Here is a 23595-nt window from a genome sequence, read left to right as displayed (position 1 = left end):
AGACAAAAAAGCCATTCTTTGTAGGGCTATCAGTGATCTGTGACTGGTTTCTGTTGAGACTGAGGTGGACCCAGAAAGCAGGAGTATAAATAATTTCTCATCTCTTACTAAGAGCTGGCCTTTCATTCTATATTCTGACAGAATTCTGATGAAGATTTCTAGTTGTAGCAGGAAAGCTTGGCCTGTTTCAAAATATTCTCTGAGGATTTTTGTTCTGTTGTGAAGCAAATGGATTGTCGTGTGAGCAGGATTACAGGTCATATGTTTTGGCAGCAGCCTTACTTTGTGAGGTTCTTTTGTGTATTCACTTTATTTGCACTAGACAGTAATAACCACTTTTTACTTGTTAACATGCCTAATGTTTTACTTGGTGCCAAGAAAAATAGCTCAAAAGCATCAATATATCTTCCTCTCAGTTTCCAGGTGATATGCGGGTGTTACCTGCTTGTGCCTCTTCTCTGGGTAAGAAAGGATATCTAAATACGGTATGAGTCTCTTACCCTCCACTATAGAGAGTAACCCAAAGTCATAAGCTGAGGAAAACAGAGGAGAAAGCTGGTATCCTATATCATAAATGTATCTGCCATGTTTGTTACAGGTGATCATGAATCGCCAACAGTTAGCAGCAGGTCCTTAGAGTTTTACACCTTATGACTACAACTGGAGACTTCCATTCCAGCTGTGGATGTGTTATCAATAGACTAAACACCTTCCATCTGGAAAGCAATGCTGTTGTCCAGGATATCACTCAAAGCAGTTGGCTGGGGCAACTCTGGCTGACTGGTTCACAGGTTTCCACAGTGACAGTGGGGTGAAGTCTGACTGATGCTCCAGCTGCAGTGATTCAAATCTATCAGGGTCTGGTACAGCTATCTTCCAGAAGGAGACTTTGTTCTGCTTCAGAACTGGTCAGCACCAGTGTGCTCAGAAATATATCCTGTAGCTTTGGAGCTGGTATTTCTTTGTGGTACAGAGTCATGGAGATGACCTTTCAGGTCCCTGGAGGTAGAAACTCATTGTTGTTGCTTTTACCAGTAAGTGGTCATTATGTCCTGGAGTCCAGGACCTGAGTGTTACAACTGTCATGAATTTGAAGGCTGGCCGTCACTAGCTGGGTCTTCTGGTGTGGTTGGTTTGAAGCTATTACTTTTGTGTTACAGAGTTGGAGTTTAACCCATAAGTTAAAGCGTGCAGCTGATCTTGTGGTGAACAACACACTGCCCATGCATTGCTATCTTTTTCTCTTTTTGAAACTGGGTTTGTTCATTAAGGGTTAGTATAGGTGACGTATCAGAAGATACCGAGCCAGTTTTCTTGTTAGGTATCCAAAGGCCACCAATATCAATATGGACTGGATGGTCTCATTTGGTTTGTGCTAAACAGAGACTGTCTTTAAGAATGACTTAGAAAGGAGATGTGACTATTAAGGTTGTAAGAAATCTGAGTTTCTGTCTTGTTGTTCCCTTGAGAAATACTGTAAAGTCAGAAATTGGAAATAGATTTGTTTGGGTATTACATAAACCACTTAGATAAAAAGGTAAATTAAACTGGTAGTCTAATAAAGTTATGAACAAATGAAATATTCAAGAGCTCACCCTCATTTCGTACATTCAAAAGAAAGTGGGTTTTCTTACTGTTTTTAATCAGTGTGTTACATCTTGTGTGTAGTGATAAAAGGGTGAACTTCATGAAAGTGGTTTGGTGATGACAGCATCAAAATGCTGGAGTGGCTATGTGGGAATTGTGCTTTGTCTCCCAGTGTTTGGAACATATTACATGGCGAAGGCTAATTTTTTTTTTAGGTCATGAAAACAGACGGTGCTTCCTTGTCTCTAAAAATGCTCTCATAGGAGAACAATTGGTTTGTGTATCCTGTAAAGGATAAAGGATGTGGTATCATTCACACAATTTTTACTGAAATTTGGTGCCTTATTTGGTTTTTGCTTTCAGAATTGACTCTCAAATCACTGTGTTTGTCAGTTGTATGAATATTGTTTTGTTAGGCACTGTTGTTTTATAAACATAAGGTTTAAAAGTGGTCCTTTTCAGTTATGAGTCAGTATACAGATTTGTAGTCTTTATTGATGTGCTTGCCTTTCAGAAGGAAACAAAAACTCTTTTCACTTTTCCTCCACTTGTGGCTTTTATAGTTAAACTTGAAACTTGTTCTCCAAGATGGTACAGCTGTGTAGTTTGGGTTTAACAAACCTTCTTGAACAAAATAAACCCAAATGTGTCCTTTTCATAATGTTTCTTTTCTCGACAATGGAATTTTTCATGTAGATGAGCAACCTGAATCTTCCATGTTTAGTTAATGTTTCTGATAGCCAGTGTGTATTTTTATTAAATCCTAGTAGTTTACTTTTGCTCTTTTTATCACATTCATTTTAGAATTTGTACTGAAAGCCATGTCTTGGAAATAAAGAAAAATAGAATTTCACTTACAGAATGTGATAATGCTCTACTGCCATTTTGTGTGTTACTTGAAACTTTTATAGCTTTGATGTTTGGGAAAGATGTATTTGTACAGTCATTTTGCTTTCAACACTCAGTGTGGTTGTTGCTTTGTTTGCTTCTCTTGGGACTGAATCTTGTTGCAAGTATTGCTTACTACATGACTTCCTCAGTAAGTTGTTTTGGTTGTATTCAGTCTCATACATCGGCCTTTGTAGTCATAAATGGTGCAGTTTTATGTGAAAAGAACTGTCAACTGAAAGTCTTGTCTAGTTGAGATGTTTTTTCTCATGATACTATTAAATGTAGTAGTTGTTTTAAACAGATCAGGCATCACAGAAACAAGCCTTAAAAATTATTCTGCCAATTTAGTATTCTGTAATCCTAGTAGCTACATGCTATTTTATTCTTTTTTTAAAGTGCTTTCTGTAACATTAATTCCAATCCTTGTTGCCAGTTGTGCCATTTTGGTTTGATGATGTCCCTCTGTTTGCTCTTGCTACTGTTGTGCTGTGTTTTAATAGCAGAATCCTTTGGGAAGGAAAGGCAGTTCTTATTTGCAGTTCATCTTGCAGACTCACAATACTATTGGTATTTTGATAATTTTCTGTAACATCTTCAAACTGAAAAACATGCATATCCTTTATTCTAGATTGTGAAGTGGTCAGACTATTGTTCACCGTTGGCCTATAAACCTGGTGAGCCTTATAAGTTAATTGCTGAAGCAAGCGTAGATAATTTCAGTAACCTTGGAATAGCATTCATGGAAGACAGGCTTCAAATGGATAATGGAATGGTGCCACACAAGATTGTTTGTAAGTATCTTCACAAATTGTTTTTAATGGTAGAACATGTTCATTTTATGGTGCATATAGTCTTTATAACTACATGAAAAAACATGCTTTTATTTTGGCACAATGTTTTCTTCCTGTTGTCATTCAAGTTCATCACTGTAACACTATTGTATTTTACACTGAATACTGTCAAATATAGAGATCCGTGAAAAGTTAGACCACTTTTTTTGAGCTAGTTTCTCTCTTTACAGAGCATCTTACAAATGCAACAACAGAAATAACAGAAAAATGGTTCAAAAGATATTTGAAATAAACCCCCCTCTTTTTCCTTAATGCATCATAAGCTACTGCCAATAATTAACCTTAGTATGATTAGATCTCCAAGTATCCAAGATGCCTGAATATATAAATGTCACAAAGGTGAAGTTAGAAAATATTGTTTCTGTAAGTCTTGTCTGTTAGATTAACTAATCTATTTGGAAAAAATAGAGAAGGTTTTAGGCAAATGTTCTCTTTTTTCAGATTTTAAATAAAAATGTATTCAATGCTAAACATAGGTTGAGAACAGTTACTGTAACATCTTAAGCCTGTAGATCGCCAAGAGAGGAGCTCACAGATGCTTAGTAAACAGGGAGAGGGATAACCAGGGGAAGGAAGGTGCTGTCATCGATAATTGAATTTTGAATTTTTGGTGAATGGTTTATTTCTTTAGGGGTGATGATAACGAAACTGTGAGCCGTTGTGTCCTCATTAGTTTAATAGTTTCAGCTAAGGCAGGGAGAGAAATCATGGCTAATCCCACAGAAAGTAGAAAGAAGTAGTTGGGATTGCACTTACAACACCATTCTTAAATAGAATTGCTGTCTGGGCTGTGAGAATTCCAAGTTTCACCTCCCTTTGCTTCATGAGATTTGAACTTCTTTTTTCCAGTGCCATTCTAAAAGGGCCATAATATGCAGTCTGTAGGGTGTTGAAGAGTAGTGGGCTCTCAGGGGAAGTAGAGCCACACTTTTTTGGTTGGTTGGGTTTTGTTGTTTTTGTTTTTGTTTTGTTTTGTTTTTTTGTTCCGCAACAGACTCATTTCTTCCTGCCTAGTTGCATCTTCTCAGCTAGGTTGATATAACTGTAGGTCACCTAGAATAATAAAATAATGATTTGGTCTACAAAAAAATCCTCCCCCCCAGCCCCTCATGAAAAAGTTGTTGGGTTTTTTTGTTTGTTTTGGGTTTTTTTTGTGTTTAGAGGTGGGGTTGGTTGTTTGGGTTTTTTATGTAGATCATAGTGCATTGGCAGAAGTCAGGGAACAGCAAAATGAAGAACAGCTTGCTAGTGTGCAAGAGGGTAGGAATATGCTCACAAATGTATCTGATGTGAAACTCTGTCTCTTGGTGCCGTTCTGCAAAAATATTTACGCAAGAAGGGGATGCAAGCTGGGAGAGTGCCGCAAGAGTAATTTACTTTTCAGAATGATTTCTGGCTCGTTTTGCTTCAGGTCCTGTGTGCGCGCTAGCACTGCTTCAGGAGAACAGGCTGATGGAGGCTGTTGATGGAATAGCATATAGACTGGTACCTATGAAATTCTCCTAGGATGTAAAAAAATCTTGATTGAAATTTCTGCTCCAAATTAGGCAAAGAGGATGTAGTTTCACGGGAATGCAAGTGTTGTTAAGTGAAGAAAGTGATTGAACTTGGATCTGGTGTATTGTGTACTGGTTGACTATTTCGTTAATCAAGTTTCTCACTGAATTTCTTTGAGAAATCAGAAATAAAAACATAGTAAGTTTATTTGGCCTTGTGGGAATGGAGAGGGATTCAGTAAAATTCTGCAGACTTTAATTTGAATAATTTTCATGGCTCAGCAGCTGAAAAAAAATTATTTTAAATATATTAAATATAGTATTTTAAATCTCCCCTTTCTTATTTAGTTTGCTCTGCAAGTTTTAGGCTGACAATAATCCTCCTTGCCCTTCTTTTCTCACTTGTATTTGCCAGAATTTTTTAATTTTTGCATTTCCATCCTTTTTGGGGGGAGAAACTGGAAGATTTAATAATTCTTCTTATTTGCTATTTTTCCCTTGGATTCTTAGCTCCCAAGTGTTGCTATGGATGGGTATGTCTCCCCTTCTGCAGACTAGAAGCAGTTCAGATTTTTTCTTTACTCACTTTTGCTTGTGCCAAACTTTTATCTGCAGCCTTCAGCAATGCAAGAGACATGGTTCAATGTCTCCATCTTACCCAATATCACTTTATTAGCTTATTTCAAAATATTTTGTTGCAAAATAACAGCGAGCAATTTTCCACCCTGCCCTCCTTAAGAGACCGTATTTTTCCAAAAGATAGTTCCCTTGCTTCCTTTTGCCCTTTGTTGGGGACCGAGGGACAGGCAAAATAACAAGTTGATGAGGTGATGCATTTATGAGAATTTCCTCACCTTATCACCCATAGACTATTGTTCTGTTAAGAGCACATCTGCATTATGTACAGTACCTGTCATGTTTTACTTTTGTGCAAATATTTTTGTTAGTTTGTTGAAGTGTGCCCCATACCCCTCGAGTGTTGTGCTCTCAGTCAGACTTTCCTGAAACAAAGAATCATTAGAGTAAATTACTTGTGTTATGAGTGCAAATTTATTGCGTTCTTGGGGGGGATTAGGATTTGGTGTGTTGAACAAGTGAAATTCTTGCTATTATAGATGATATATATTGAAATTAAATCTGAATCCCACTATGGTAGTGATATTCATCATGTCTCGTTTAATATCACTTTGATAACCCCTTTTTCTTATTCTTTAACTCTTCCAGCTGTCCATTTACAGGAATCTACTCTGAAGGAGTTGGCACAGGTGGCACCATCTGTAAAAGAGCAAAGTGTAAGCAGTACGCAAATGGATGAAGTAACCCCTCCTGCTACTTTCGGGACTACTGTTAAATCAGGATTAGGAGTAGCTGAGTCTGCAAGACAAGGTGAAGAGGAGAAATCCAAGCTAGATAAAGAAAGTGAGCATGAAGATGAATCCAACAGTCTATCTGACAAGGAGACAGGTTCTGGAGAACATCATCACTTGCATCTTTCCAGTTGTCATGAATGCCTGCAACTTGAAAACAGTACTATTGAGTCAGTCAGATTTGCCTCTGCAGAAAACATTCCAGAACTTTCTGATGATTGCAATAGCAAATTGGAAGAGAAGAATGATGATTGTCTAGCAAGAGGAATAAACAGAGTAAACCTTGCTGGAAAACCCCCTAATGTATTGATTTATCTTGGCTCTAAAACTGCAAAAGTGGAATTTGAGCAGGTAAAATCAATCCTTCAGGAATGCATTGATGCAGATAGCTACACCATCTACCAGCTCCGTGAGGAGCAAGTTCTGAAAGCTCCATGGATTGACAATTCACTGCTGTTGATCATTGCCACAGAGGAGCCTATTTCTGAGGAGAACCACAAACAATTTATGAAGTTTTTATCTAACGGTGGAAAGATTCTAGGATTTTCTTCATCTTTTGCATTTGATGGCATACAAATAAAGAGAAAAAACAAACTGAAGAAGACTGTTCATGAATTAGTGGTCTCTAAAATGGACAGTACTGAAATTAAGTTAAATCTTTTGGTCAGTGGCTGTATTTTTGAGGAAGTGATGAAGGAAGATACCAGCAAAGTGAAGACATTGAGTCGATTAAATAATGCTGATAAAGATATAGTTATTGTTCATCTGACTTACGGAGACAGTGGAGGAGAAGCCATTCTTTCTCAGGTACTGTGTACGCAGAAGCATTAATTTGCTCCTTGCTACATGATGTTGTCGTATGCTAAAAAAGTTCACTTCTTCCCATTGCATGCTGTTCTGGATGCTTGTCAAAGGGAGGTAGAGATAGATGTCTTGGTACAGCGACTCCAAATGCAGAATGGTTTTCACTTGATCCTCAGGAAGCTTAAAGAATGGTAGAGAATTGTCACTGCCATTCTTTTCACCATGTAGCCATGCACATGTAGATCATGCAAGGTCACAGTGGGTGGTAGAAAGCAGATGCAGCAAGCATCTTCTAGAGCAGAGCTATGCTTTTCTGCCTGCTAGAAGTTTTGCAGGGATGCAGCTGTGCATTTTGCAGATTTTGGGAGGTGGGAACAGGAAGACCAGAGGTGTTGGTGGACTTGAGGTGAAAGCTTATACTGACAAGATAAAAAAGAGACATCCTTACAAAAATATGAACTATGGTGAAACAGACAGTCAGGAGAGGATGTAAAAAAAACCTTGCAAGAAACCTGAAAGGCATCTGTTAAGGTTAAGGTAGCCAACACTCTTGGAAATCTGACGAGTCAATGAGAGTCTCAGCCTCTTGTTACTTGTTGCACACCTCCTCTAGGAAAAACTTGCTTGAGCAAGTAACTACACAATAAAGGTTAGTCTCTGACTGCACTGAAATGCCATTGTTGATTTAGGTCTGTTGGTTCTTTTTTTTTGCTAGTATTGCTACCGTTTTCTCAGCTATATTCTGCTTGTATCTTACTGTTGTGAATGAAGTGAACCATTTCATGGTTTCTTTAGGAGTGTTTCGATTAAGGCTGATTTCTGGATGGATGTTAGGTTCATGATGTTGGTCTTGCTGTTCTGTCATTTAAAAAAAACCCCTTTATTCAACCCGGAATGTATTTTTTCTATTTACAATCAAAATTAAAATTTTAAAACTTGCTTTTTGTTTTCTAAAAGTTGACGTTTTCAGTCAGTAATACATGCTCCTAATTTTTTTTTTTTCTTGAGGGGGGAGCGGAGAATCTAGACTGCTGGAAACTTGCTTTTTTGTTTCCCAAGTCTTCCTTCAGGCTTTAGACTTTTAAATGTTTAACATTCCGCACCTAACAAATGGTCAGAGCATCTGAGGGACAGAAGTGAGTGAGCATAGAATAAGCCAAAATCCTATTCATTCCACTTAAGAATAATAATATCCCAGTGAAGAGGTACCTCTCCAGTGTTATGGTATTGTGATCTCTGTTTAAAAAAAAAAAAAGCCCAAAACCACCAAGCACAACAACCAAACAAAACCCACACTGCCTCAAAAAGTTAAATAACAGATAAGTTCGAGTGTCCATAATCTTTTTTGTTATTGTTACCCATTACCGAAGAAGACAGAGTAAGGCAGCTTCCATGGCTGTGTTAAAGGTAAATGTTGGTCACTGATTATTTAAATATTCACAAATGTCTGGCTAAAGTTTTGCTGATAAGAGGTACCATTAAGTTTATAAAATAAGTCTGTGCCCCAGAAGTGTGCATGTACCTGGGTGTATAACCTGTGTTATTAAATCTAGAGAGACTTCAGCCATTTCTTAATAAAACTTTTTAAGTGAGCCTGAAGGCAACTTGCATGTTTTGAGTTAGCCTCAGTAGGAGCAGAGGTAAACATTTTCTTTTTAGCATGCCTATTCACAATTATATCACTTCCCTTACTGTCTTTGCTTTCAAGCAGCACATGGAGAAAAGGAGAGCAAGATTTATTTGCTAATATTTAAGTAAATGAGGAATTATAATGGAGACATAGCTGAATGAACCTCATGAAAGATTCTAGGACCTATTTTTGCCAATATTTTAGTTACTGGAGAACTTTCTTGGGAGCCCAGAGCACTCAAATTTAACTGCTCGTGTACCAGGTAGCATATATTCTTCCAGCAATTACGTAATTCAGAAATATTCTTCGGGTTTCTTAGAAGTGTTTTCATCTCTTATCAGTTTATCAGATAAAATCTGCTAGCCTCTTGGAAACTCTTTTATACATAGTAGCAAGTTTATAGCTTTCTGTAGGAAGCTTTGCCACCCATGTGTTGTATGCTCGTACTAGAAAATTGATTAGATACCGTTGCTATCCATTTCTGCAAGTTCCATGGTAAAACCTGCTTTGCTGTACCGTTTAAATTGACACTTCTGCTGTAGTAAAACTTAATACTGCAGAGTTTTTCCCCAGAAAAAAAGGCATTGCAGTATAGCTTCAAAAATTAGATTAAAAGGATTAGTGTGTCATTTTATAATTTTAAATGACTTCCAGTCTGGATTTGAAAAGTCTTATTGTTTCTCTTCAGAGGACTGACAGTGACATCAGCCATTAAATATTCTGTCACAGACTTGTTGTTTCCCTTTTTCTGTACTCTTCTGTTTCTCCCCCTCCTCATTTCAGCATATTTCCCTGAATTTCAATAAAGTAGAACATATATGAAAGCTGAAGAACATCATTAAAATGTGCAAAATTGGAGAAAGGAACAAAGATAATAGGTTCTGATTTTCATTAAATGAATGTGCACATAGTCAGGTACAAAGGCTTCTAAATATCTTGGAACGCTTATGTAAAAAATGAAAGAAAAAGCCACAAAAAACACCAAACACAAAAAAAACCCACAAAACCTCAAACCAATAAAGAGGTCTAGAAGGGATTTTTTTTTTCCCTTCTGCATTTCATGTCTACTTTTAAGCATCTGCTTCACCCCTGACAGGTGATTCTCTACAAAGTGGTGTCTTGGGGTTCTTAGTTCTCTTTCAGACAGAAACGTTTCTTTATCTGCACTGGTTGCAACTTAATTCATGTGACACAGTAGGGACTTGCTCAGCCTGAGTTCTACATACCTTGTGCAACCTCTGATAAAGCTCTTGCAATGTTAATGTAATTCTGCTCTTGTACAAGTCAGAATATGACCAGTATTGCTGTTGGTTCTAGGTTGCTAGCAGACATGAAAAGTAGAAGAAGTTTAAGTTAGCAAATACAAGTTTGAACAAGTCCTCCAGGAGAAGACCAGTTTATTAAGAAGGTGTATTTTGTGTAGGTTTCAGAGAAAATTGTAGTGTATTGGCAACTGTGATCCCTGAATCCCTGAATCGGAAACTATAAATATATAGGTATTCCCTAGTTTATTAGGATGATAAAGCCCTACTTGTAGATATGATGAAGACATAAGAAAGTCTTAAATTGCACTAGTAACACTGGATAGTTCAGCAACCACAGTCAGGACAAAGCTACTTTTGGAAGTGTTGTGCTTATCTCTCTCTGCCACACTAAAATGTGTAATCCCAACAAAATAATTTTTTTTTTGTTCCCTTTGCACATACCTTGCCAGGCACACTTGGAATTGGATATCAATTCTATGGATGTCCAAACTGAAGAGGATTTTAATTTGCTTAAGATAAGCAATACCAAGAGATACGAAGTTCTCAAGGAGATCCTGGTATCACTTGGCCTGAGTTGTGAATTAAGTGAAATTCCTATGTTAACACCTATTTACCTTCTCTCTTCTGATGAGGTAAGGCTTCTGCTTTGAAGTTGGTTGAAATTTACCTTAGAAGACAAATTCAGTCTTCACTTAAATACATATTGTTTCTCATGTGGTATTTTTGTTTGGAGAGGCTTAGGTATGTATTACAGGTAAGCAAAAAGTTTCATTTCTACTCCGTCACTATTTTATTACCTACTAGTAGTAGTTTTGAATTCACGCATGGGAAAATTGTGCAGGGTTAACTTTTCAGATATATTTGCTATATTTCTGCTAAGAACTTTTGTGCTTATTTGCATGCTTCTGGAATATCAAAACACAAGGCTGTGGTAAGCTACAGAAAGAACCGATTTACAAGACAGCATTTGTTTTTATTTTAAAATGAGGTGGAAAGTCCTATATAGGCTGGCAACAAAAGATCAAACCCAGATTATGGAAAATGGTGTGGCAGACCAAAACTGAAAGACCTCTGTGATAGGGAAGAGTGTGTGATTACACAATGAGGAGCTTTATTCCTGAGGATGTTGTAATAATTTTCTGGAAATAGAATAGCTTCTTGTAATTCAAATGGTCAGCTGACTATTCTGGACTTCTCAATTTGAGACATTGCTATAGAGAAATGTGAAGGATATATAGAGCAGTAATTTTGACTTTTATTTTTAAACTTGACTTCAAATACATGAGAACCATATTGTATTGATCTGAAGGGGTGAAGTAACATAGGTTATGCAGGCTCTTTGAGGCTTTTTGTTTCCAACCCATATAGCGCTGTCGCTACTTGCTCTTAGCATGTTTGTCTGATTCCCGCTCCTTTTCTGTACCACCCTTACATTAGCACAGAAATGTGATGTCCGTCTTTAGGGGAAGTCACGTACAGAAGCTCGTCCTTGGATGCCTGTTTCCAATAGTATCATATATAAGATCCTTTTTTGTCTACAGGATCAATCACTGAACAGAGTGACATATTACAGCTGAGTGTTTTTAAATAACTTGGATGATAGTTTAGATTTAGATTGTATTTTTCAAAATACTGTTCATTAATCTGGAAGGTGGGTGTGGTAAGCATTGCACACTTTATAGATTGGGAATATGTGATACATGACTTCATTGTATGGCAGGCAGGTCGGTAGCAGATGCAGACAAACTGGCTAAAATACTATTAATAGGTGTATCTGTAAATTCAAATCTACATATGTTTTCTATGTCTCTGAAGATACCGCCAGAACTTTCTATTGGTGCATTAAGTAATGCCCTCATATAGCAACTCGGATTGGATGTAACAATTGATCAAAATTTGGCAAAATGCACAGAGCTTTTTTTTTTTATTCCTCCGGTTTGATTGCCTTTTCCTGTGTGCCAAACCCTGCCAGATCCATCTCCACTTTACAGTGGTGAAAAGACTATTGGCAGTCCTTCTATCCAGCTGTCTGCTTGAAGCAGGACTGTTACTAACACTACACCAGGTCTACTTTTGTCTGGTTGAATCTTGAAAACCTCCAAGGGTGTGTGCTGCCACCTGTCTGTGCAGCCTGTTCCAGTGCTGTTGTACCACTGTAGTGATTTTTTTTTTCCTGATGTCCAGCATGAACCTCTCAAGCTGCAGTTTATGGCTGTTTGTGATTTATTATGGCACTACTGAGAAGCATTTGGTTCTGTCATTCTTTTAACTCTCTTAAGTAGTTACAGGTTATTAAATCACTCCTTAGCCTCTTCTTTGCCCAACTGAATGAACTCAGCTTCCTCATCCTCTTGCTATAGATATCTTGTATACACCTTGTGTAGTACATCTTGTGTACACAACCTTTGCTGTTGCTTTCCAAGGAATCCTAGCTAGCAATTCCTTGCTTAAGCTGAAGTCTGCTTTCCCAAGACCAAACTCTGCTGCTTCCCTTCTCAGCCTTCTTCCAGATCTTGGATTCTCATGGTTGCTACAGCCAACGCTGCTGTCTGTGACCAAATTTGAAACAAGTTTTTCCCTGTCTGTGGTCAATAAATATGTAAGAATTGATTATCTATTTGTGTGACAGATACAAAACTAAAACCCATTCAGCCTTTTTGACTAATATTAAATGTGCTCTATACAGAAGATTAGGAGCTTATTGAACTCTTTCTGTGTTTGTTCTTTTCCTTCTCTCTTTTTTTTTGATGATTGTTTCTTTCCTATGCGCTTACAATTTTCAAACATACAGTGAATAAAAAACGTTAGCTAACTTCTGTCCAAACTTGCCATCTAGTGGCATATAACAGGTTGCAGGCCATTTATTAAAGATATTTTTGCAATGTATGCTGTATACTTAAAGTTTATGCCAAAATTAGTTTTTAAATGTTGTTTTTCCACAGTGTTTTTTTAAATTATAGTTTTTCTGTGCTTATATGTGTAATCATCATTTCAATGTCTTTCACTTTAGTCATGACATGGTTCCAGAACATTCTGTAAAAGGAAGTTGCAACTTAAGTGTAAAGTGTAAAAACTACGGTTATTAATGAAGAGATAGCATATTAAAATAAATAAGGAATATGTAATAGTTGAGCTTTTTGACATGTTATTTATTTTTCTCCATACATCGTGTTCTACATATGTCTTTGCTTTCCTAGAGAGCAAGGAGATACCAGAAACGTGTCTGGCAGGTGAATAATTTGAGGAAATACTTAAACTTGTTTGAGTGAGTCAGTACAACTGGAAACTGCAATGGAGGAAAACAGTCTTGCAAGCTTTAGTACTCATTAACTTCCTTCTTTTTTTTGTTACTATTTGTATGGATAGCTTGTCCAGTACAGGTCACTGGGAGAGTATTGAATACTGTATACCTGCCGTGAGAGATTATCAAAATAATGCTTATTGACAGCAAGTGGGTTTTGGATGATTTTCTTATGCTTCCCTGTAATAAGAAATGCCGTAATGAGTCAATTGATGATCAGGCAAGCCCAATGTCCTGTTAGCAGTTGTCAGTAGTAAATGGAAGAATGGCAAATGCTGTCTTCCTTGTTTCTAAGAGTTGGCAGTTCACTGATGATTCTCTGCCACAAGCTGGAGGTTGCATCTGTACCATTACATTTAAAATCCACTGGTAGACCCAACCTTGTCAGATTTTTCTAATTAATATTAGAAACTACAAGCTCCTTTTGCTTATGTGGAAGAAGAAATAATTGATTTTGTTCTGCGTTTTCTACTCAATTAAGAAAAAATGTAGAAATTTTTTTTGTCAGTTTTTAATTATCTAAATTTAAAGTGCTGTTTGGTTAGTTTTTTCTTTCTGACCTGTAAGCTTCAATTTACAGTAGAGCTGTACCCTCTTCTGTGTAACTTCCTTGATTTCTCTTCCCCATCCCCTTTTTTCCTTTATCATTTTAGAACTTTCATCAGGCCAGTTTTCTACTACGTTATGGACATCAAATAAATGTTAGTCAACTGTTTTATACAAATAAATAGTTTCTGTTGTCTTTTCCTCTGCTTACAATTCCTGAACAATCTGTGTCTTTTTGCATCATTGTTGCGATGCTGTTAGTAATCTCCTCAGATCTATTAGGCTGATTGGTATCAGTTTGATTATTCTGTCTACTCTCTGGGTCTTGGAAGGTGCCTTTTGTAGTGTAATTTTTAGCTGCTTTTGAGGTGTAAAAATTGGTGCTTTTTTTTTTTTTTTTTTCTTTTCTCCTTAGGATTCACATTTTGATAGGGTTTCCAGTTTATATGGTTATCATGTATCTTAAAATCACAGTTTTACTACATGGATTTAAAAAAGCCAATAAAATATGAGCAGAACTGGAATTAGCTTTCTGAAAATCAGTGTAACTTTAGAATTTGGGAAGACAATTTCTTTAACTCCTTAAAAAAACCCAACAACAGCTAATTCTGGGAAGAAGAGTTGAATTTTGACTTTGTGTCCAGGATTTCCTATATGTTATCTATTACTTTTTTTAAAGTTTATATATAATAAAAACTGGGGGCTGTTTCAATGTATGAAGAAAGAAGTAAAAGTGTATGTGTAACTTCCACATTATGTGTAATTATGTGTAACTTACACGTAATTAAATAAGGCAGATGTTAATATTTTATGAGGAGTTCTGCACTTTGTAATGCACTTTTTGCCTTTGGGATACAAAAAGAAAATTTTAGTTTAGGGTGGAATGTGGGAGACTTGGGAAGACTTATTTAAAGCTTGACAGTAGTTATCATAGAATCACAGAATGGTTTAGGTTGGAAAGGACCTTGAAGATCATTGAGTTCCAACCCCCCTGCCATGGGCAGGGACACCTCCCACTAGACCAGGTTGCCCAAGGCCACGTCCAGCCTTGTCTTAAACACCTCCAGGGATGGGGCCTCAAGAACCTCTCTGGGCAACCTGTTATGTTGAAAAATACACAATTACATTTTATCACTCAAGAAAAATACATTAGGAACCGGATGGTCAAGCTTTTAAAAAAGTCATATATTGACTGTATATGGTTTAGCCAGACTAGACTTATGCTGCTGATATTATTCTAAAACAGGCAGAGATTTCCAGCTGTGCTGTATTCAGGTTGGAGATAGGATGAGTTGGAGGCTGTGCTAGATAAGCACTGAATCTCGTTTACTTTTAGCTGTTGAATATCTTTCTAAACAGTGGAAATTAGATCACATTGTTACCGCTGTTGGGGTAACAATACTTAGGTTACTTCTCAATAGAAAATTCAAATGTCAGATTGAGATATCAAACTAGAAAATATGATTTATTAAATTTCTTTGTGTGGTGCGGTTTTCAAATAATGTTACTGCTGTGACTGATTCCCATGTCGTGAGGATTTTCAGTTTTACTTTTTTTTTTTTTCCCTGTGTTTCTTTTGTTCATCTGGCTTTTCCTTAAAATGTTCACAGGCTCTACCAGTCTGGAATTGAAATTCTGGTGATATTATGGCTTCAAATTAAAATAAAAGCTCTAATTTCTGTATAATGGATGATAATGTCCATCTGTTAAGAGATCTAGATCTTGCCATGTAGAATTACGCCAGTCAATCCTCAGCTAGTGTTTGCTGCTGTTGGTGTTGAATGATTGCTATGACAGCGTGCACTTTTCGTTCCTGATCTCCTTTCTTGTAAACAGAGTATAAGGTAGGGGGGCCAGAAAAGTAACAGCACTTGAGGCAACTCTTTCATCACAAGACTTTTTACAGTAAGGCTTGCAAGTATGGTTTGCTTCAGATACACACATATGGACATTTTTAAATTCAGTTAACTTGGAAAAATCCATATTATATTGATACAGTGCTACAACAAACAACAATGAAGGCAGTATTTGAACCAAGATCAATATAGTACGAAAGGCAGGTTACTTGCTGGTTAAAAGTTTGGTTAAATCTGCACAACATGTTGGTGTTAAATATAATTTTAAGAGACAACTATTGATACTGAAAGGCAGTACCTTTCTTCTCCTCTTTCCTTGATCTGGTGTAAAGCAGCTGAGCAAATTGTAGACTTGTGCATTGGTGTAAAAAGAAAATTCTGTGTCACTGCGGTGCAGGGCGAAGTCAAAGTGTTGAAACAAATGGTGATCACTGTAAGCCTGTTGTCTGGCACCCATATGTTCAGTGGCAGCTTCAAGCATAGAGATCTGATTTTTTCTGCAGCTTTGCCTTTAAACGCTCAGATACTTACTCTTTTGCATTGCCATCTTAAAGGATAATTTTTCAGACATAAAGGCTAGGATTGTGTTTTATTGCCATAAGTTTCAGCATAACATCTTCTAGGTTTCAAAACAAGAATTCACTCCTTGAAAAATGAGAGAGATTTGTCAGAATAGTGATTATTTCCATTAGGAAGTATATTACACCCATACATTTGCTGATCTGAAGCCTCTTAAACTTCACTACTAACTCCTCAGGCTGTATTGGGCTGAGTCACTTTTTTCAATATCTTCCAAATGGATGGCTGCCAAATGATGAAATGTAATCAGTCTTCATTCCTTCAGCTCAGCTAGTAACTGTCTTTTAAACAGTGCTTTCTTATGGCATAATAAACAACCAATACAAAGCTATTGGCTGAAGCTTGAAGTTGGGCGTTTTAACTGTTGTTTGTTGGAGGCAGAAGAAATAATTGAAAAGTACAGTGGAATGTATCTATTGTATTTCCAACTTCACTTTAAAGGACAGTTTGCAATACAGAATACTGTGTTCACAAGGGTTATGCAGTGTGAAGACAACTTTGTGCATTTGAATAACTCAGTACACTGCAGCACAATCAGAATTCAGTTGGACCAAATTTACATGTCTTGAGCTGCAGTTTTGATTCTGTGATGGCATCAGCTGTTTTTAAATTCCAAGTCCATTATGTCAGCAAAGAGAGTATGAAGTTACTTTATGCTGAATAAGTCTTTCTTTGAGGATGGGAAATTTGAACTCTCAGCTAACGCTATACAGAACCTAGATTTCAGGGTTCATTTTGAGACAATTGTTTCTGAAGTATTTCCATGCATATTAATGTGTATTGTAGAACTCGAGATTCAACTGTGAAACTTCAGAGTTTTTAAAAGTTATAGTTATTAAATATTATATAGTTGTAGTTATTATATATTATTAAAAGACTTATTGAAATTCCAGAGCTTTATTTTTGTTGCTGTCCAAGCTTTCGTGCTTAAAAGTGAACCAAAAATGTATAATGTACAAAATAGGAAACTTGCTTATTTTCTTCTACCATCTGCAAAGCGTAAGCATCATCCCTACTTTTTTAGCCAGTAGGACAAAAAGCAAGAGTCCTTTGGAAGTATTTATTCCAGAAAGGAAAATTGCTTTTTCTCTAGCTCAGAAGTAACCCGAGAGCTGAGAAAAATGTTTAATGAAAAGCACACCCTGTGAGTGATCTGAAAGGATTCTGTTGATCACTGATAAATAGTTTGTGGCTAACATTTTTTTTACTTTTGTTAATTTATTATATGTATTATTTCAAAAGGACAGTGCATTATTGCCAGAAGTCATTGTACTTGAAAGCTTTTCCAGTTTGTGTCTTGGCTAGGAATGAAAATGTCATTTATGGCAAAGTTGCTTCAGGAAAAAAAAAGTAGATACAGCAACGTAAATGCATCTGTACCAGTGAAAATGTGTATTTGCTGGAACAGCATATTATTTGGGGAAATGGATATAATATATGCCATATGAGGAAGTCTTTGCTGTTGAAAGCTGTGTTTCTGCTAGGTTGGTTAGGCAAGGCAGTGTGTTTGGCAAACCATTTGCGTTCTGACAGGTAGTATGCTTTTTCTCTTAAGTAGCTTTCTGAAGAATTTATCTGTAAAACAACCCAAGGATGGATAACAAAATACTATAAATTAAAAAGTATTTGTAATTTAACTCCATGTGTTTGGGTTTTTTTTCCATAATAAATTCAAAGTTATTTGTTGGCTTGCAAGCCTTTGAGTTGCATGTGAGTGCAGGGGGGGTGGGTTTGCTTTTGGTTTTTTTTTTTTCGTTCCCCTCCTCAAATTAATTTTTGTTTCTTTAAAACAAAACTTGCAAACCCATAGGCATCACACCGATTGTAAACCAAAACTATTTCAGTGTTGTTGTCATTCATTGAAAAGCTCTTTGTATCGATGTCTGGGTTCTAATAATAGTCCCTACTGTTCGCTGGTGTTTAAGCATGTGGTTCTGAAATGAATGGCCCTCTAAAAGGGGATGGTTATTTGACAGTCAGTAGCTCCTTTTTTTTTTTTCTTTTTTTTTCTTTTTTCTTTTTTCTCCTCTTTTCCTCTTTTTTCTTTTTTTCTTTTTTTTCCTCTTTTCCTGTTTGTGGTTGTTTTTTTTTTTATTTCCCCACACACAGATCCCCATTTCCCCCCCATTTCCCGCCCCCATCAGCACTGAAGGTAGTGAAGGTACATAGGAATTGTCTTCTGCTTTGACACTTCAGAGCTGTCTTGGTCAGAGGAAGACAGAAAGCTGTTCTTCTGAGAGCTAATGCCGCCCTGACTGAGGTCTGAGCCCCTGCAGATTCCTGGTTTGTGCGCACTTTCAGAGGTGAGAAGTTTGCCAGCTAAATCCTCTGCAGGTTCAGCATGGAAAAAGGCTAGTGCTTAGGCTGCATAGGGCTTTTTGGGCACCAGCTCCATGATAGCACTGCGCATAAGAGGAGAGAACTCCATGGCATGGTGGAATCAATTGCAGAGATTTAAGCTGGTGTGTTTTTCCTTCACACTTGTGAATGGCTAACGGAATGATTATGTTCAGTCCCTGTGGTTTACCAAGCATGGGGTAATTTCATAATCTGTGGTAATTTAACAGAGTATGTGAGAGGAGGGATGCTCCTCTCTTTTCTGTCCTTGCCCTTTCTAGCATAGAGAGGGAGGATGAACTACAGGACTTGAAGGTACGTGCAGCATGAGTGAGGATGGGTAGAAAGGGGTAGAGAAGGAAATCTGCAGATAGGAACCAAGATACTGGTTCTTGTTTCTCAGGAAATATCTCAGTGATATTTCCTCTTGCACTTCAGTTCTGTAAAACTTGTCATACAGTCATGTGGTAGACAGAGGTGGAAAAAGTACGGTACATTTTAGTGCATCTTTCTTCTTTCTCCTCAATCTTCCATTATTCTGCATACCTTTATTAGTGTAGTTGCCTAACAGATCTACCAGTTCTTCTGTAAAATTTTTAAACTTTTGTGTTACATCTATTTGGTAGAGGTAAAAGCTTAAAATAAGTTTTCTATAGCAAACTTTATACTGTACAGTCCTGGACAGGATGCTTTTCAAAGCTAGTTGTATACCAAGGCAGCCCATCAGTCTTGCCTGGCAATAAAGAGATGCTAGTGGGACTGCCAGTCTGCCTAAACACCGCTCTTGACAGAAACAGTCACCCTCTTCTGCTCCCCTCTCAGCTGGCGGGGCAAGCGGTAATAAAGAGGCAGGAACTTGTGAGGGACTGAACACGTTGCTGTGAAGGGAGGGAAGTGATGTCATGGGAAGGTGACATAAGGGAGCTTGGAGATACTGGGTAGATGTGGTGGAATGAAGCCAGTTCTATGTGTAGCTGCAATAGGTCATTTTTATGGGGAGCTACAATGATATGAACAGTAACAGCAGTAACAGAGGACTGTAGGCTTACTGCCTGACACCTGTATTCTCCCCCATAGCTGAAAGAGGTGATAAGAGCATGACAAGGGAAGCAGCACACTGCTCTCACAGAAAGAACATCAATGTGATATTGAACTGGCTCCTTCCTCTCATAACACCTCCCCACCCCCAGATAAGGGAGGGCAATGCTTTTTGAATTTTCAGGTCTCTGGTGTTGACTGGAGCCTTGCTGGTTTCACTGCCTGGAATCAGGAGCAGTCCTCCCTCTCCAGAAGCTGAAAAGTGTGTCTCTTCTTGGCTCTTTTCAGGTACAAACAGCTTGCTTGGATCAGTGAGGATCATTAAATGGATAGGTTGTCTTGAAAAATGGTTTTCTTCTTAAAAAAAACTGTTGCCTATGCTGCTGAGAAACATTTAGCTGACCCTGTTGAGAAAGAAGAGAGAAGAGGTGGTGTAGGAGATACTGGAAATAGTAATAGTGACTGTAAGAAGAAGGCCTGGAGAAAAAGATAGATGATGAGGGCTATTGCACATAAACTATGAGACACAGTTACAGAAAATTAGGCTTTCCTGGCTCTCTGCTCAGAGGCTGCTTTTTTTAACTAATGCTATAATGCAAAATAACTATGAAACCGTAGGTGTTTTTTTACTAACTTTTGAGGCAAAATTGAAGTGTTCAGTGGAGATTGTTTTTCCTGGGTGCTCACTCAGTAGTCCAGGCTCAGGATCTGACTGAAAACTGAGCTTTGTTCATGCTGGCTCCTGTAAGTATCAGAAGGCTAAATTACCTCTTAATTTGTTCACTCATGAAAGTTTCTTCAGGCTTCTCCCTGTAGCTGTTGGAAGAAAGGCTGGCATGCTGCAGGTGTTTTTGGTGCTTTCACCAGAACTATGAGACTCCAGTACGGATCAGCGTACCTCCCCAGCTGAGCTGTGTTAGTGTTGGCATTATATTAAAATCAATTGCTCTCAAAAATTGGATGCAGTTGTGGCTTTTTGTACAGCTCCTTTGGTGAGGGAAGTTGTCTTACCACTAGGGGTCACTTATGAGCTGGATTTAGAGAACACACAATAAAGCAAAAAATGAGAGGATGGAAAACATTTTATGTATGGGGTGTTGTATATAGTTCTGCATTGAAATATCTTTGCGTGTTTGCAGCGGCTGCCTTGTATAATATTTCCTCAATTTTAAAACTGCATTTTAAATTCCACAGGAATCGATGGTATGTAGTACCAAAATACAGTAAAACATTTTCAATTAAGAAATCTTGATGGGAGATGAAGGAGACTCCAAATATGGAGCCATGTAATTCCAGGTGGTTGCTAAAGCTACCTTCTGCTTTTCTGTTGTTTATCTTCAGGGAATATTTACCATATATTTGGGCGAGGGGGAAAGAGAAATCTGGCAAACATTTCCTTTACTTTACACTTCCCTAGTTAAAAATGTGTTTTTCTTCTTGCATGATAGCAGCAAGTATGCTGTTTATGTTAAACAACCATGAATCACATTTGTAGGCACATAATAATGAAGAGCATACTTATGTTACATTATGGTTTGTAAACAACTTTTTGACTATGTATTGATTCAATAAATGTTTTTGCCTGTCATTTGGAAAATGCAAGAAGCTTTGAGGAATGAAAGAAAATATCTTGTTTATAGCAATCCCCATAAAAAGGGTCTTTATGCTGTTGTGAGAACTAAAAGTTAATGCCTTTTGTACTGAGTAGCATTTAATCTTATTGTAGAGCTAGCTCTGATATGAAATTATTATCTGCTGGCATCTAACCAAAGTGCAGCTTATTGAAGTATATTCTATCATGTTTCAAGGCTTGCTTCAAGTCAGCGTGCATGATACTTCACAACCACTTTCTTCAGTAGGCATGTTCTTTCTGTGCTGTAGAGAATGGATGATTTTATTATCCTTTCAGAATGGCTTATGTAATATATATTTAAAACATTTGTGAGCTTGATGTTCATGTCTTCTGCTGACTTCTCACTCCTGAAATGATAGAGAACAGCATTAGGGTTGAGGACCTTTTCTTGAGTGTAGGTCACTCGGCACACGGCATTGCTAGCCAGCATGCAAGGCTGTTTTCTTAGTTTCAGTTTTTCTTGGAGTTGGTAATAGGAATCTAAATTGAAAAAGTAAAATCCACAGTGGCAGACTAATCCAAATTCATGTTGGCTCTGTGTCTAACACAGGCGCACATTTTATCTTAATGTGAAGGCTGTAATTAAAGTGACTGGTCTTGGATTTTGTTTCAGCACTCAAAATTTGTAACTGATAAACCTTTTCGAGTCAGGGTTCAGAGTACTGCCTTTGAGCAGATGGGTGATTTTAGATAGCAAGAATCCATAACTTGTGACAAACGCTCTGGAGATCCGTGGCAATTTGGCATCCATTCATTTACTATGACCTCAGTGGTAAAGATCTGACAAAAGTGGAGTATTTCCAAACATAAAAAACTTGAGATTCTCTGACTGTCAGTGGGGCCTGTAGCTAATTTATGTAAGTGAGACTGGGAAAATGAGAACAGGCTTGGCATCAGCTGGAGTCCTGTGAGATGCTATCATGTTACCATTGCTCAGAAATGACGATACATTTCCACAATGAGAAATCATTATAATGGTTATCTAACAATTTAATTAGTGTTTCTTTTGTGTCTTTACTTTTAAACAAATTGTGTCTAGATGATTTAAGATTATAAATTTTAATTAAAGGGAAAAGTTCAATAAAAATATACAGCCAAGAGGGAATAGAAGTGTCTCCTTATATTACTCTTGAAAAGAAAACCCTGCATACCTTATCTGTTTTTGAAACGGTGCATTTACCACCACCATCTTGAGTCCTTACGGATATATTTCTTTGACTTTGAACAATTCTTTTACAGGAAGAAAAAAATTGTCCACAACACAAAGCTTATTAGTTAAGTTTATCAAGCTGATTTTATTCTGGAAAATTAAGATGGGAGTTTAATTAGAGTTATCATTGATTTAAGAGAGATTACAGTATTCTCAGAGCTTGTCATCAAAGAAGATGAAGATCGAAAAAAAAAACCCAAAAACTTTCAAGTATGACTTGTGTCAGTAGTTGATAGGGAATGGGCTGAATTACAGATTCTGTTGTATTTATCATTTGACAGTTCATTTTAAGTAATGATTTGGGGTTTCTGACATGTTAAGGAAATCCTGAAATTCCAGGTGCAGTGAGAATGGAATTTGGCATGTGACTATCTGGCTGACATTATGCAGTTCTTATAGTGAAAAGCTGATTAAAGAACAGCTGTTAGCTTAAATCAGAAAGTTTGCTGTAGTTTCTATTACAACTTCTATGTGAAAGCTTTTTTTATTTGGGTTTTAGTTGGTTTTCACAACAAGTAGAATGTGTTCCAGTTTAGTAAATCACTGTACTCAGTTACTTGGCAATTGTAGTGGTGACATTAATTGCAAAGGATTTACATGAATATCGAAGCAAGGCTTTCTCAGAAGAAAGAAAATCAGAATAAATCTTGTTCTGACCGTTTCCGTGGTACGTGTATTTTTCTTCTGCCAGTAAGAGTATCCTCTGTAAAAGTGCTGCGTAGCTAAGTCCATCAGGGCAACCTATATTCTTACCGTTACATTATACAGAGCTGTGCTTCACAGGATTACATGATTTAATTTTAAGAGTTTCAGCTGGTCACAGTTCTATCTGTGCCAGCATTTCCTTGTGCAAACACTAGAGGATCTATAACTATGGTGAAGTTCTGTACTTAAGTATGGCACTATGTCTGAATGTTAGTAAATATACAGACTTATACAAGTCCTTATATATGTGCATTAATATGGATATTTTAAATAAGTCTATATATAATCTTATTGTATTAGCCATATTGGCAACCTCAAGTTTCAGAAATTAAGTCAAGTTTTCTTTCTTTACCCCTTCCTTAATAAATGCATGATATAGTAGAAATTATGAAAGTGACACAGGCCCAGAGAAGACAACTGGCCCTGGAGAAGAACTCCAGATTGAGTTATTCATCTAGTGTGTAAATTGGAGCATGCTCCTTGACTGATGAGGGTAAGA

The 23595-nt window shown here is 37.2% G+C and overlaps 1 protein-coding gene across 1 annotated transcript in view; it reads left to right on the top strand.

Annotated features, from left to right (window-relative positions):
* The window catches only part of HLCS (holocarboxylase synthetase (biotin-(proprionyl-CoA-carboxylase (ATP-hydrolysing)) ligase)), a 117843-nt gene that overhangs the window by 2724 nt on the left and 91524 nt on the right, over positions 1–23595 (top strand). Inside the window, exons 2-4 of the mRNA XM_009891321.1 lie at positions 3107–3269; positions 6050–6999; positions 10341–10523. Coding sequence (XP_009889623.1) covers positions 3218–3269; positions 6050–6999; positions 10341–10523 — 1185 coding nt within the window. The 5' untranslated portion in view covers positions 3107–3217. The remainder of the gene's footprint in view (positions 1–3106; positions 3270–6049; positions 7000–10340; positions 10524–23595) is intronic.

This window comes from Charadrius vociferus, unplaced genomic scaffold (assembly GCF_000708025.1).
Source record: "Charadrius vociferus isolate BGI_N301 unplaced genomic scaffold, ASM70802v2 scaffold298, whole genome shotgun sequence".
NCBI classification, from domain to species: Eukaryota; Metazoa; Chordata; class Aves; order Charadriiformes; family Charadriidae; genus Charadrius; species Charadrius vociferus.
The sequence above is the reverse complement of the archived record's forward strand: the minus strand, read 5'-3'. Positions and strand labels throughout refer to the sequence as shown.